This window comes from Panicum virgatum, chromosome 5N, assembly GCF_016808335.1.
Source record: "Panicum virgatum strain AP13 chromosome 5N, P.virgatum_v5, whole genome shotgun sequence".
Lineage (NCBI taxonomy): Eukaryota > Viridiplantae > Streptophyta > Magnoliopsida > Poales > Poaceae > Panicum > Panicum virgatum.
The window spans coordinates 49,761,190-49,773,717 of NC_053149.1; the positions used below are offsets into that span (position 1 = coordinate 49,761,190).

A 12,528-nucleotide genomic window follows, 5' to 3' on the forward strand; every position below is an offset into this window, starting at 1 on the left:
GCGCTTGCGGCGTCCGATCTTCCGGCTTCCGACTTCCGGCTTCCGCAGTTCTACGCGGGGCGGTGACTGCCGAGGCCCGAGGCCAACGGCCTACGGCAGGAAGTCGTAGACGCAACGGACGACGGTAGGCAAATCGCAGACGCAACAGCCGGCGGTCGGCCGGTCGAGGCGACGCCTGACGGTGACGGGAATCCAGCCGGCAAGCCATATTCATCTGACATATATTCATGTTACATTTTGGAGAATGGTTATATTTATGGAGGCATTAGTGTTCATGACTTCCCGTTTTGTCCTAAATTATTGACATTCAGGAGTAACTTATTTATTTTTAATTTCAGCATAAAAAGTAATATCATGTTATCTAAAAAATATTCATTCGGTAGTGTTATAAAGAAAGAAGAGAAAACAAACTGTCGGTACCCTACAACTGGGGTACCCACTCCTACTGTGCCAAGACTCGCGTAGTTATCCGTAACTACGCCCTAAGGAGCTGAGCAGCCGGACTCCTGGGTTCCGACTCCATCTCACCGGACCAACGGTGCCGGACCCGCTTCCCGTTTGGGGACGGGTCCGGTGTCACCACGTGTCCCAGAGGTGGAAATGCTCAGCACCTATGGCCGCGGACCCGGACCCCCGCAGGCGGGTCCGGGACCTCCACGTGCCATCCGGACTCCCGCAGGCAGGTCCGGGACCTCCACGTGCCTACCCGGACCCCCGTGAGCTCTCGGCTCAGCAAGCTGCTCGGGTGGGGTCCGGAGCCGCCACGTGTCACGCAGACGCGGGCGCGGGCGCCAGCCTTCCGCTGGAAGCTCCCTCACCCACCCGCATTAAGTGCGAGTGGTTGAGGCGGGATCTGCTGCCTCTGGGCACGGGGCAGCTTTTGTCAGTCCACACTGTGGATCGCCAGATACCGAGACAAGCATTAAAGACTCAGCGCTGCGCGCATGAGCGACGAGTCATGATGACCAGCTACTGACTGAAGCAACAGTGCACGCTGCTACAGTGGACTGAGTCAGTAGTTCGGCGCTTCATCGTGACCTCGACGCGCGACTGCAAAGGCTAGACTCTACTCTGACAGGACAACTCAAGACCATCCCTGGTCAGAAGCTACGCACAGAAGCCGACGACAAGATCTCCGGATCTGAGCCATTGAAGGCCAAAGTGTAGTTTATAATACATCGCCGGGTCCACATGTCGGGGCCCCGCTCAGTGTACGTGCTCCCCTTGGACATATAAAAGGGAGAGCACGCCCGCTAGAACACAGGAGGTTCACACATCATCTCCACAATCCAGACTCAAGCTCTAGCGAACTTCTCACTCTCGTGGGAAGGCAATACAACACACAGTGGACGTAGGGTATTACGCTCCGGCGGCCCGAACCACTCTAAATCCTGCTGTGTTCATCGTGTTCTTGAGGAAGATTGATCTAAGACTAGCTAACCCCCGAGTACACACCCTCTGGGCTAGGGCGGGTGCCTTCCGCCACCCGGCTGTGGTTTGCAGCACCACGACACAAACGGATGCATTTATTGAAACACATAGAGGAGCTCTTGATAACTTTACTAAAACTAATACAAGCAATGGATGCCGCGGAGATTTTTGAGCATGTTAGAGAAGTGGACTGCTATCCTAATATTTCTATTGCTTATCATATCCTATTTACTGTGGCTGTAGCATCGGCTGAAAAGAACATTTTCTAAGTCGAAGCTAACGAGGAATTATCTGAGATCTGCAACTTCTCAAGAAAGGTTAAATGGTTTGGCAATTTTATGCAAAATATTGGATGAAACTATATTGATATTATCGTCACTGGCTTCACATCTACATATAGATTGTGTGATATTAATATTTTTATACAATTTAAGTGTTTAGTGGTACTATTTTTTCATATATTATTATTTATTTTTATTACTACTACTATTATTATTAAAGGGCCCCTATTATAAATTTCGCCCCAGGCCCCCAAAAACTCAGGACCGTGCCTGCCGTTGCTTACGACCAACGTTTCTGCTGGTGTTGGAGGAGTTTGTGGCTCCCGAAGGGACAGACGAACAAAGCAGAATAGACACTCAAGCTGTGGAAGTTTTAAGATCTTAATAGGAGCAGGGGCAGAGCCAGCGTGGGGGCAGGGGGCTGGGGCTCAAGCCCCCCTACCCCCAGGAACTCCAATGGAGTAAAGAGGAAGGAGGAGGAAGAGAGAGGGAAAAGGAGAAAGAAGAAGAGAGAGAAAGTGAAAGAAGCCCCCTAGGTTTTGGGGTTGGCTCTGCCACTGAACAGGAGGGCCGAAGAGCTGCAAAGGAGAAGGGCACAATGAGCAATGTGAGTGCCCAACAAGTACTCGTGTATTGTTTTTCCTTTACATGAATCATGAATGGCAACATCAAATGAAAACATCCGAACCCTCCTGAACAGCACCACAGTTAACTGCAACATTCAGAATCACTATATCCATCAGATGACACAACTGAACAGCATCACAGTTAACTGCAACAATCATGGCATACTTCTGAATCTACTCTTGCTATCCCTCATACTTGCATACAGATGAGCTGTGCATGCAGAGTTATGTGTGTAGCAGAGGAAAAATGCATTGAATCAATGGACTGACAGATCATCCAACAAATTCTTAATCACCTTTTGGTGGTTTGAAAGGATTATCACCAGGAAAGTCAATATCGACGTCAGATTTTACCAGCATTATGGGCTGTAAGATGTGCCAAACAGAGTTGCCTGCCAAGTGCCAATGGAACATGGTTTCACCCGTACGACCTGCCAAACGGGTATTGATATGAGTTGAAGAAAATCCAGAGCTACATCCTTGTGCTAATTGAGTTGACAAGAAACGTAGATTACAAGACAACTATTAGAGTTCGAACAAAGTGAAATCAAACAGCGCTGAACAAAACCGAACCCTTATATGCACAACTAGGCTTAGTTTCAGTTCCTGCAAAATTTCTGCAATTGATTACTTTACGTGGACATGTTACGGCATGTATATGCATCATCCATATGCACTCTGCGCCCGTGATGTTTTCATACACAGTGCTGCGCACCATGCTCAACGGGCAGCAGATATTATTGAATTATATCTAAAAAAGGACCCGTCAAAAATCATAATCATGGTACGTTGCACATGCCAACCTGCTACTGGAATGCACTGTTGCGTGAGGCTGTTCACCTTTTTCACCCATTCAACATACCTACTATACTCCCTCATTTTGTACTTTATTGTGTGCGTCATCTTCGTTACTTCATCATTTGTAAAGTATCTTAGAGAGTACTGATGTAAGGAGGCAATAACATCTACTCCCTCCGTCCTGAAATATAAGTCATTTTACTTTGTCCTAAGTCAAAGTAGTTTAAATTTGACCAAATTTATAGAAAAGAATACTAACATCTAACACATTAAATATGTAAATTAAGATAGTATGTTTCATTGTGGATCTAATTATTCTCATTTGACATTCAAAATGTTATTATTTTTTTCTATAAGTTTGGTCAACTTTGAAATAGTTTGACTTAGGACAAACCAAAATGACTTACATTTCAAGACAGAGGGAGTAGGAGTAAAGCTGTTTATGATGATGTCCGAAATCCATCAGTTATTCATCAGACAGATCAACAAAATGAAGTAAAAAAAAGAAGGGACATGCATCGGAAACAGACCTGCTGTCTTAGTGAACGTTCGCGTACTGGTTTTACTGCCGAGATAAATTAAACCAATACTAGTAGACGGTATTTTGAATTTCCCAAGGATAAGATACGATCGAATATGTGGGTAAAAATCTGCAAACGCGGGATACATGAGTACTGTAGAACGGGAGTCGGGATTTAAAAAAAACACACACACCATCTTTCTGGCACAGGAGCCGAGACACGGGGCTCAAGAGATCCGGGGCAGGATCCGGAGCGCCGCCCTTGCCGTTTGGCGGCTTTGCCGCGGCCGCCAGTCACCGCCGCGGCGCCGCCGGCGAACACGCCGGCCGCCGCCTCCGGCCAAATCCCACTCGATGACAGGGCCAAATCCCGCTCACAAGCCGATGTGAAAATCGTCGTCCTAAATTATGGGCCTTTAGTTGCGGCCCACATATTATCTATCTTTAGTTACAGACGGCCCACATATTATCTATCTTTAGTAACCGACTCGTCTCAAGTAATTAAAGTAAAGAGGGGTAGAGGTAGACCTAAGCTGACTTGAGACGAGTCGATTAAGAGAGACAAGATTGAGATATCTTTGAGGAGCTAGCTTTGGATAGGAGCGCTTGGAGACTAGCTATCAACGTGCCTGAACCATGATCTTTGTGTCTTTTGGGTTTCATTTCTAGCCTACTCCAACTCGCTTGGGACAAAAAGTTTTGTTTGTTACAGACGAGCCCACGTCCGGCCCGCGGAGTAGCTCCATTCCTATTTCCTTGGCCTTCACGAGCTGTTGCCTGTCCATTCGTATTTACGAACGTTGTTTCATTTTTGCATGCCCTGAAAAGAAAAAAATGTTGTTTATTTTCCCATGACATTTCACAAATCCAATGTTGTATGCCACGCAGTAAAATATGGAACTCCCGTGTCGCCTTCTCCTCCAAGGCTCCAACACATGGTGAAGGGAAGAAGAACCCAAACACATTGACTTGTCGCATGGCGATTGGCAACATGATCCAACGAAAAACACTTCCAAACACCAGTTTCGTTTCTAAACATTCAGAATTACTGCTTCGGAGTGACACAATACAACATTCGGCACCACACTGCAAACCCATTTTGATTCATCATACAGCACAAGATCGAACGCAAAGGAGACACGCCCAGGTCCAGCGACAGTGCGACGCAATACAAGCGGAGCAGCGCCGGCTCTGGTGACCCAGTCCTCTACATGGCGTACCTCTGGGTCCAGGTCCTCGCGGTGTTCTCGTACTTGTGCCGGTCCGTCTTGTACATGTGCGCGATCTCGGGGACAAGAGGGTCGTCGGGGTTTGGATCCGTCAGCAGGGAGCAGATGGACAGCAACACCTGGAACCCAACACAAGACCGGTTAAGTTTGAATTTATCAGAATTCAGAAGAAAAAAAAACGCGGGTGTTTGTAGGAAGGTCAGGCTATGGAAAGACAATGACTGCTAGACACGAGTATCACCAACCTTGGATATAGTGAGCGCGGGACTCCACTGGTCCTTGAGGATGTCAAGGCAGATGCTTCCATTGCTGTTAATGTTCGGATGGAACACCTTGGTGCGAAAAGCCACCTGCACAGTACATAGCATAGATCAAGGCCACATGCTTTGGAACCGTGGACTTTGGATTTTAAAGTTGCATGGATATTCTACATGGTGCATGAATTCCTGGACTTGGAAATTTTCAAGCTTGCACATGAATGGTTAGAACCGCAAACCATAAGGACTTGTTCCGTCGCAATAACTAGATGGATAATTTAGATTAGAAAGGGCACATCGGCAACTGCAGAAGCATTCTTGGTTCATGGCCCAAATCTAGGAAAATGAAAGCAGCACACTGAAAGAAATTCCAAAACTATAAAAATAACTCTGTGCATCTCTTCTTGTCATATCACAACTTGATAGTTGATGTATAAGAATCAATCCGAACATTAGCTTATGATACTTACAAAAATCAGCTCATAGCCCATTATGCCCCATGTATTTACCACTGCAAACAAATTTACATGGGACAGCTTTGATTCTTACTTTCTTAGAGTTCTTCCTTAAATTCAGTGTTTCAGCAAGTGTTCTTAGTTCATGGCCCAAATCTAGAAAAATGAAAGCAGCACACCGACAGAAATTCCAAAACTATAAACCAATAAACTCTCAACCCCTTCAAAAGGTTCTTTAGGGGAAAACAACTTGTACATCACCGTAGATTTTCAAGTGCATATAAACCAGATTCATGCTCCTGGGATGTGAAATGAGCGTATGCATATCCTTATTTTTACATAATACAAGTGCAAAAATGATAGCCATACAAAATGAACAGAAACAAAGGATTGATACAATATTGCTCAAATTCTTAATCAGTTACCATACCTTTGGTGGTTTGAAAGGATAATCAGGAGGGAAATGGATTGTAACTAGGAAAACTCCACCAGAATATGGGCTATCAGATGGACCCATTATTGTTGCCTGCCAGTGGAACATATCCTCACCCACAGGACCTGTCAAATATGATTTTTGTCGTCACCAACTAGGTATTTGATGTGACTTTTGAGTGAACAAAATTCTAGGTTATACACAGCATTGAAATGTCTTATCTGACGGGCATATATACGGTTTAGATCAACAGATTTTGACAGGGAATAGAACTTACAAGACAACTAAAAGAGCTTCAAACAAGGTAAAACCAAATAGCACAAAGAAAGATGAAAAAAATATTTGTGTTACCAGGACTTAGTTTTTAGTTCAGACTGGAGTCTATTCTTTGCAAGAAAGCAATTGCAAGGACAGTTTCCTCCTCTAATAAAGCTCAATAGCTTATTACTTCACGTGAACACCTAATGAGATGTACACATATCATCACAATTCCTATTGTGATCTATACACACTCTAAAACCATAATTTATTGTCATGTACAGTGGTGTCATGATGTATCACTCGATGTATCTTTCTTGAAATTAATAAAGTTTCCCATTGCAAAAAAAAAACAGTGGTGTCATGTGCATAAGCAGCATCACCAAGATCAACAGTACAATCAAAAGAAAATAACACACCATAGTGAATAAATTGACATGTGGTTCTTCTGGATATATTAATGCCCTGATTTTCACATGCCAACAAACTAGTGTAACGGAGACATCAAGTTATCAACTGAAATATTGGTACACTACATCTTTTGAAAATAAACTAGAGGATGTCTCCTGATCCCTTGAGCAGAGCAGAAGAACTTAGGTTCCACAAAAAGATATATTGCTGCTTTATAACCTTTCCCCTAAAGCATTTTTATACTAATAACTGACAAGTTATCATTATTAAAGAGCATGGGTGTAGCTAGTTGAAATACTCAGATATGCTATAAATTATTCAAAACAAAATAAAGATCCATAAATAGTTACTACTGATCGATTTTAACAGAGACTGCCAATTTGATCGTTATACATTGCATTATTAAGTGTCAAACCAGAAAAATGTTTTTTGATATACAGTCTGTTTTGATTATTATGCCATGTAAAGCTTGTTATACTCTAGTAAGCAGCACATTCAAGGTAAAAGTAAAAGTATGTACTAGATAGCATGCCTTGCTTGCACGGTAGATATTCTTCAAGGTGAAGCACAACTGTATTACCATCGATATTTCTGTTTCTAACTAATCCTCACATCAGTTACTCAGCAAAGAAATCAGATAATTTGATAAATCATCTTCTATTGTTTTGGGGGCAGAAAAAACTAAGTATGTGGCATAACTCTAAATGCTTGGGGGCAGAAAAAAAAACTATGTGTGTAGCATAACTTTTTTTTACGGTGGGGGGTGGGGGGTGGGGGGGGGGGAGTGCCCCCCTCCTGAATTTCATTAAAGGCTTTTGGCAAGCCGGGAAAACACATTAGGCCAGTCTCAGTGGGAGTGTCATCGACACAGTTACTAAGACTGGAAACTTGAGAACTGTGCCAGTGGAGTCCTCTCACATTTCATGACACTCCTCTCCTCATACTATTGGTACATGTTAGCAAATTTAATGTCCATGACACTCCTATAACACTCTCACTGAGATTGGCCTTACAAGGATCTTCAGCAAGTTTTGGGAAAAAAAATATTCCTGGAAACTTAAAGGAAGTGTGGCATAACTCTAAATGCTTTAATTTAATCCCATTCTTTTCAGATTGCCAAAGACCATAACCCCTGAACAAACTAAGTTTGTGGCACAATTTCAATCATATTAATCAAATTCCTTAAACATAAGACAAGTTTGCACAACGCAAAGTAAAGGCCACCCCCTGCAGATTGTCAACGACCATTTGGTGCCTAAAAATGAAAATGGAACCAACTCATTTCCTTGTGACCAAAAGGGTGATTACTTCTCAGGTTCGTTTTGTCAGAAATCCATTGTTACAGTTCTACTAAAGGAGGCAAGCGTGTGAACAAGAAGCTGTTCATAAGCATGTGCAAAAAATCTGACACCTACACAAGGGTATGGCTAAAAAATGCAAAATCAACAGATGAGGAAGCGAGAAAGAAGGCGATAGGACCTGCACTGCACGAGGTGGGAGGGTCCTTCTGCAGATCCTTGAGCTCTTTCTGAATCCTCTTCGACGCCATCTCCCCTCTCTTTGCCCTCCTATATCCAGCAAGCAAGATCAAAGAAATTACTCCTACCAAGTAGTTGTCATCAAAAGCTAGCCCTACATCATACCAGCAGAGATGACCCGCGAATTGAGGGGGGAAGAGAAACAAACCTGCCTAGCTGAAGAACTGCTGTCTCTCCTTTGCTTCTGCCTCTCTTCCTCCTCTCTTCTCAAGGATCAACCAATAATGGAGTTTGGAGCTGGGGGAAGGAACCAGGACGGAGGGTATTTATGTAAATGAGCGTCCTCTGAACGCTACTGGTTTGCGTGCTGGCTTTGTTTATTCAGCTTCATCAAACCACATCGCCCCTTTCCTGGGGCCTTCCTTACTTTAGTGGCAAATGGCGATGCGATGCCATGGCTGGCTGATCAGTGAAAGCGGCCGGGATCAAATCAAATGCCAATTGCCATCCACTAACCCCCGTTCATTTCATGTCAGCCGCTGGCTGCTCCTCATGATCGGAGACTTATACTCTTTTTTCTGAACAACGATAAAGTAATAAATAAATCGACGGATGGATGGGGATGCAAGATGCTGCTGCGCCCCCAGATTCCGGTGACTGGGACAGCTTGCTGCTGATTCCGCGTGGTCTACCTGTCAGTGGCCGGGCGGCGGAATCCAATTCTTGCGTGAGAAAACGCTCGAGTGGATGTGGAGGATGTGGTATGTGGGTCCCAGTTTAAGCCCGGACGGCTGCTGGTGGTTTCGTCATTTTGGCCGTGTTTGTTAGAAACCATGGAATTACTGTAGCACAATTGACCACTAATTTAGAGTACCAAATAAAGTCTAATTACTAAACCACCTCCACAACCCCCGTGTAAATCGCGAGACGAATCTAATGAGGCATTTGACCGCGTGATTAGATAATGGTTACTGTAGCATCACTGTAACAAATCATCATCTAATTACCGTCATTAGATTCGTCTCGAAAAGTTACACCCATCCCTGAAAAGGTTTTGTAAATAGACTACATTTAGTACTCCATGCATGCGAGATTCTTTTCTCAGAAAACGTGCGTGAAAATAACCAAACACGGCCTTTACTGTGAACTGGGTGATCAACAGCTGAGTTCTAGGAAGGTTCTCGAGTTCCTGCGCTAACCCAGCATTGTCACATCAGGATCAGCTCTACGGCATCAGCACAAGAGGAATGAGCAGTTCAACTTTGTCTTATCAGAATGCCACTAGGCAGACGTTTAATAAGTTTTTTTTTTCAAATTTCACCACAGCAAACCAGGAAAAGAGGGATTAGGGTAGTTTAGCAATCGCAACGCTGAAGAACATGCAGAAAAAAAAATACCGCTACTCAACAACGATGTGATTTTTCAGGTCATGTTCAAAGACACTACTGATCGGTCAGTTTTATTTGCCTGCCAGTTTGAGGATCACAAAGAAATTTACACAGAAAACTTCACGCCTTCGTCGTCGGCCGAAGTGCCTTTGAAGATAGCTGCTTTGCCTTTCTGTTCCAATTGCCGCAGAGCCCGCATGAGAACACCACGATTGATTCCCTCGAGTTCTGTAACAGATCCCACAAATCAAAACAGAGTATAAATAAAGCAATTGGATTATGAGACATGCTTGCTTTATTCCTCGTGAAGTACCACCAGCAATTTGAGTATAAATAAAGCAAAATATCTGGCCACGGTAGTGCTTTCACTGCTAGTTGTTGTCAAGCGAGTCATGGTTATGTTGGAGTGACATAAATAGACCACTTCAGAGTTTTTCAAACTTACCAGTTCCACGAGTATCGATTCCAGAGCGTATTTCTTCAACGGTCATTACTTCCAATCCATTATCCTTTACCTACAAGCACAAGGCAAATAGAATATCAAGCTGCAACGAATAAATTGCCCTATGTCATAAATAGATAAGCTGATAGCTCCTTAGGAAATATGTTGAATACAAAAAAGAAGTCTTACAAAATTTAATATCAAATTGGCCCAATCCTGTATTCTTAGCCAAAGAATGAGGCATTTCTTGTGACCTTTGTCCATCCACTCCGCACGACCTGCAGTTTCAGCACAAATTTAAAAAGATGCTGATGCCTGATTGTCAAACCAAAATGACACCACACTGCACATATTTACCATAACCTACTAATAAAGTAACTAAAATTAGTATTGATGTTTATAGAATGAACCTTCACTAACAAGAGCTGCAAGGAACACTTCCTTTGCTTCATGGCTAAGAGATCCTGCATTACAAAATACCTGTAAATGCAGTGGAATGACTAAACAAGTGTGCAAAAAATATAGTAATATAGAATGGTGGATCACTTAATGTGTGTAGACCAGTACGGTATGTACAAAATGATTCGTGATAGGTATTATGTGTAAATTATCATCATGCCAGATTGATAGGAACAAATATACAGTGAACTAACAAATGCTCTAATAGTAAAGCATGCTTTCTCTGAACTTGCAGGAAACAATATGTTAAAACTAGGATTAATATGAATGTATATTACTCTCGATCTTTGGATTGGAGAACAAGGGGAAATCTTCTTCCAGGGATATTGTATGTATCTTTTGACTTCTACAGTAATCAAGTATCAGATCTTTCCATAACTGGACTTGCTTTTCCCGAGTTTCGCGCACAGGCTGCAAACTGAGGGTAATATGTTAGGTTAGCATAGTGGTATAGTTCTCAGTTCTGGTATTGAGATTGCAGTTGAAACAAGCTCAAGTGGAGTTTTCCTTAGCGAGATATGAAGAGAATGAAAATGTAATTGTAATAATGAACAAAGCGAGGAATTGCTGTAATGCATCGTTGGATCTCAGAGAGCCTGTTGAAATATGGAAGAAGTATCTCGGTACAACGAAAATGAAATTGCAGGCCATTAAACGTTGGGAATATGATCCGGAAATCATAATGGTAAACTAGCAATTCATCTACATGAATCGGATGGATGGTGAATTTCCTAAACCGGAAACTCCACAGAGACAGAAAAGGAGCACCATCTAGTTGTTCCATTCAATTAAACAAGCATTGTACTTGGACACTAGGAGCACAAACTTTTATTGAACTTTTCGCCCAGAAAACTCTCTAATTACGACTACAGCCATCACCAATTCAGTCATCTGTTCCTCCTGCAGTCTGCATGTTTGAAGACAACAGGAACATTTTGTGGCAATTCTTGCTGACAGCACGCAAAGGGAAGGCCTAGTGTTTGTATTTCACAGGAGAGTTTGGAAGAGAGCAAAAGGCGGCTGACAGAGCGAGAGCGAGGAGGGATTACGTGAAGTAAGGCGGGTAGTTGAAGAAGGGAGGCAGCCTGAAATCCCCCAGCCTCTGCATCACCGCTCCTTGCGCTCGCTCTGAAAACCAGGTGCTGCAGCAGGGGCGAACCCAGCATAGGACATCGATAATTTTAGCAAACGATATCGAAGTTACTCCAGTAGGTAATATATTATAACTGGATTCAGATCCGAATACAAATAGTTTTGTTAGGGTTTGGGGTGCTCCATCCATCTCGCACAGCAGAAGGAAAGAGAAGGAGCGGGCATACCTGGAGGATGCTCGTCGCCGGCGAAGGGCTGGACGAAGACGTGACAAATGGCACCGCCGCTCTCCAGTCGCCGCCGCTAGGGAAGGAAGAGCAACGGAGGAGGGGATCCCAGGGAGGAGAGAGTCCGAGAGAAGGGAAAGGATATGAACCTGAGGTGCGGAGCCCCTGAGCGGTAGGGCTGTCAATCAGCCGAGCTCGAGCGAGCCTGCCACCTCAAGCTGGAACATCCCCAGCCGAGGTCGAACTGAAGCCGAGACGTTGTTAGGAACATCCCGAGCCGAGGTCGAACTGAAGCCGAGACGTTATTAAGATCCGTTTGGTATAGCTGTATAATCTCATTAGAACAGTTGGTAAACCAGCTTTTATACATCCAAAATGTATCGAGGATCGGGTAATTTTACAATCAACCGATCGCGGGTAATCACATTTTTGCAAATCCCCCCTCTACTCTCATGTGCCCCCTTAGATGTTGATCCGATGGTCTAAATTAGAGTTTGCACGGGTTAGTTTGCACCTGATATGTTCCCTTTTTTGATGAAGCTAAAGTTGTTTTGAATAACATTTGGCGAAATACTTCCTCCGGATGAAGCTGTGTAAAGCCACATTATTATGACTTCAATAGCTAGTGAAAGCACAAGAATAGCTTCAGATTTGAAAGCTATGCCAAAGAGACCCTAATTTTTGGGTTTTGAATAACATGCTAGCGGTAGTGTACATAAGAGATGGATTGATGGTATTGACAA

At 43.6% G+C, this 12,528-nt stretch overlaps 2 protein-coding genes across 2 annotated transcripts; both read right to left on the reverse strand.

Moving 5' to 3' along the window:
- Positions 1–4,625: 4,625 nt before the first annotated feature.
- On the reverse strand, positions 4,626–8,710 carry LOC120673124 (ubiquitin-conjugating enzyme E2 5A). The gene is made up of 5 exons (XM_039953821.1): positions 8,386–8,710; positions 8,179–8,267; positions 6,028–6,155; positions 5,131–5,235; positions 4,626–5,004 (listed from the first exon to the last, which is right to left on the reverse strand). Exons 2-5 carry the CDS (start codon positions 8,246–8,248, stop codon positions 4,864–4,866), a joined length of 444 nt encoding a protein of 147 aa, XP_039809755.1. The 5' UTR covers positions 8,249–8,267; positions 8,386–8,710; the 3' UTR covers positions 4,626–4,863.
- Positions 8,711–9,557: 847 nt separating this feature from the next.
- LOC120675489 (vacuolar protein sorting-associated protein 25-like) lies at positions 9,558–12,059 on the reverse strand. Its single transcript, XM_039956693.1, has 7 exons — positions 11,786–12,059; positions 11,516–11,608; positions 10,745–10,884; positions 10,418–10,471; positions 10,197–10,285; positions 10,011–10,080; positions 9,558–9,793 (listed from the first exon to the last, which is right to left on the reverse strand). The coding sequence occupies exons 2-7, from the start codon at positions 11,572–11,574 to the stop codon at positions 9,672–9,674; spliced, it is 534 nt and encodes a 177-aa protein (XP_039812627.1). The 5' UTR covers positions 11,575–11,608; positions 11,786–12,059; the 3' UTR covers positions 9,558–9,671.
- Positions 12,060–12,528: the final 469 nt, after the last annotated feature.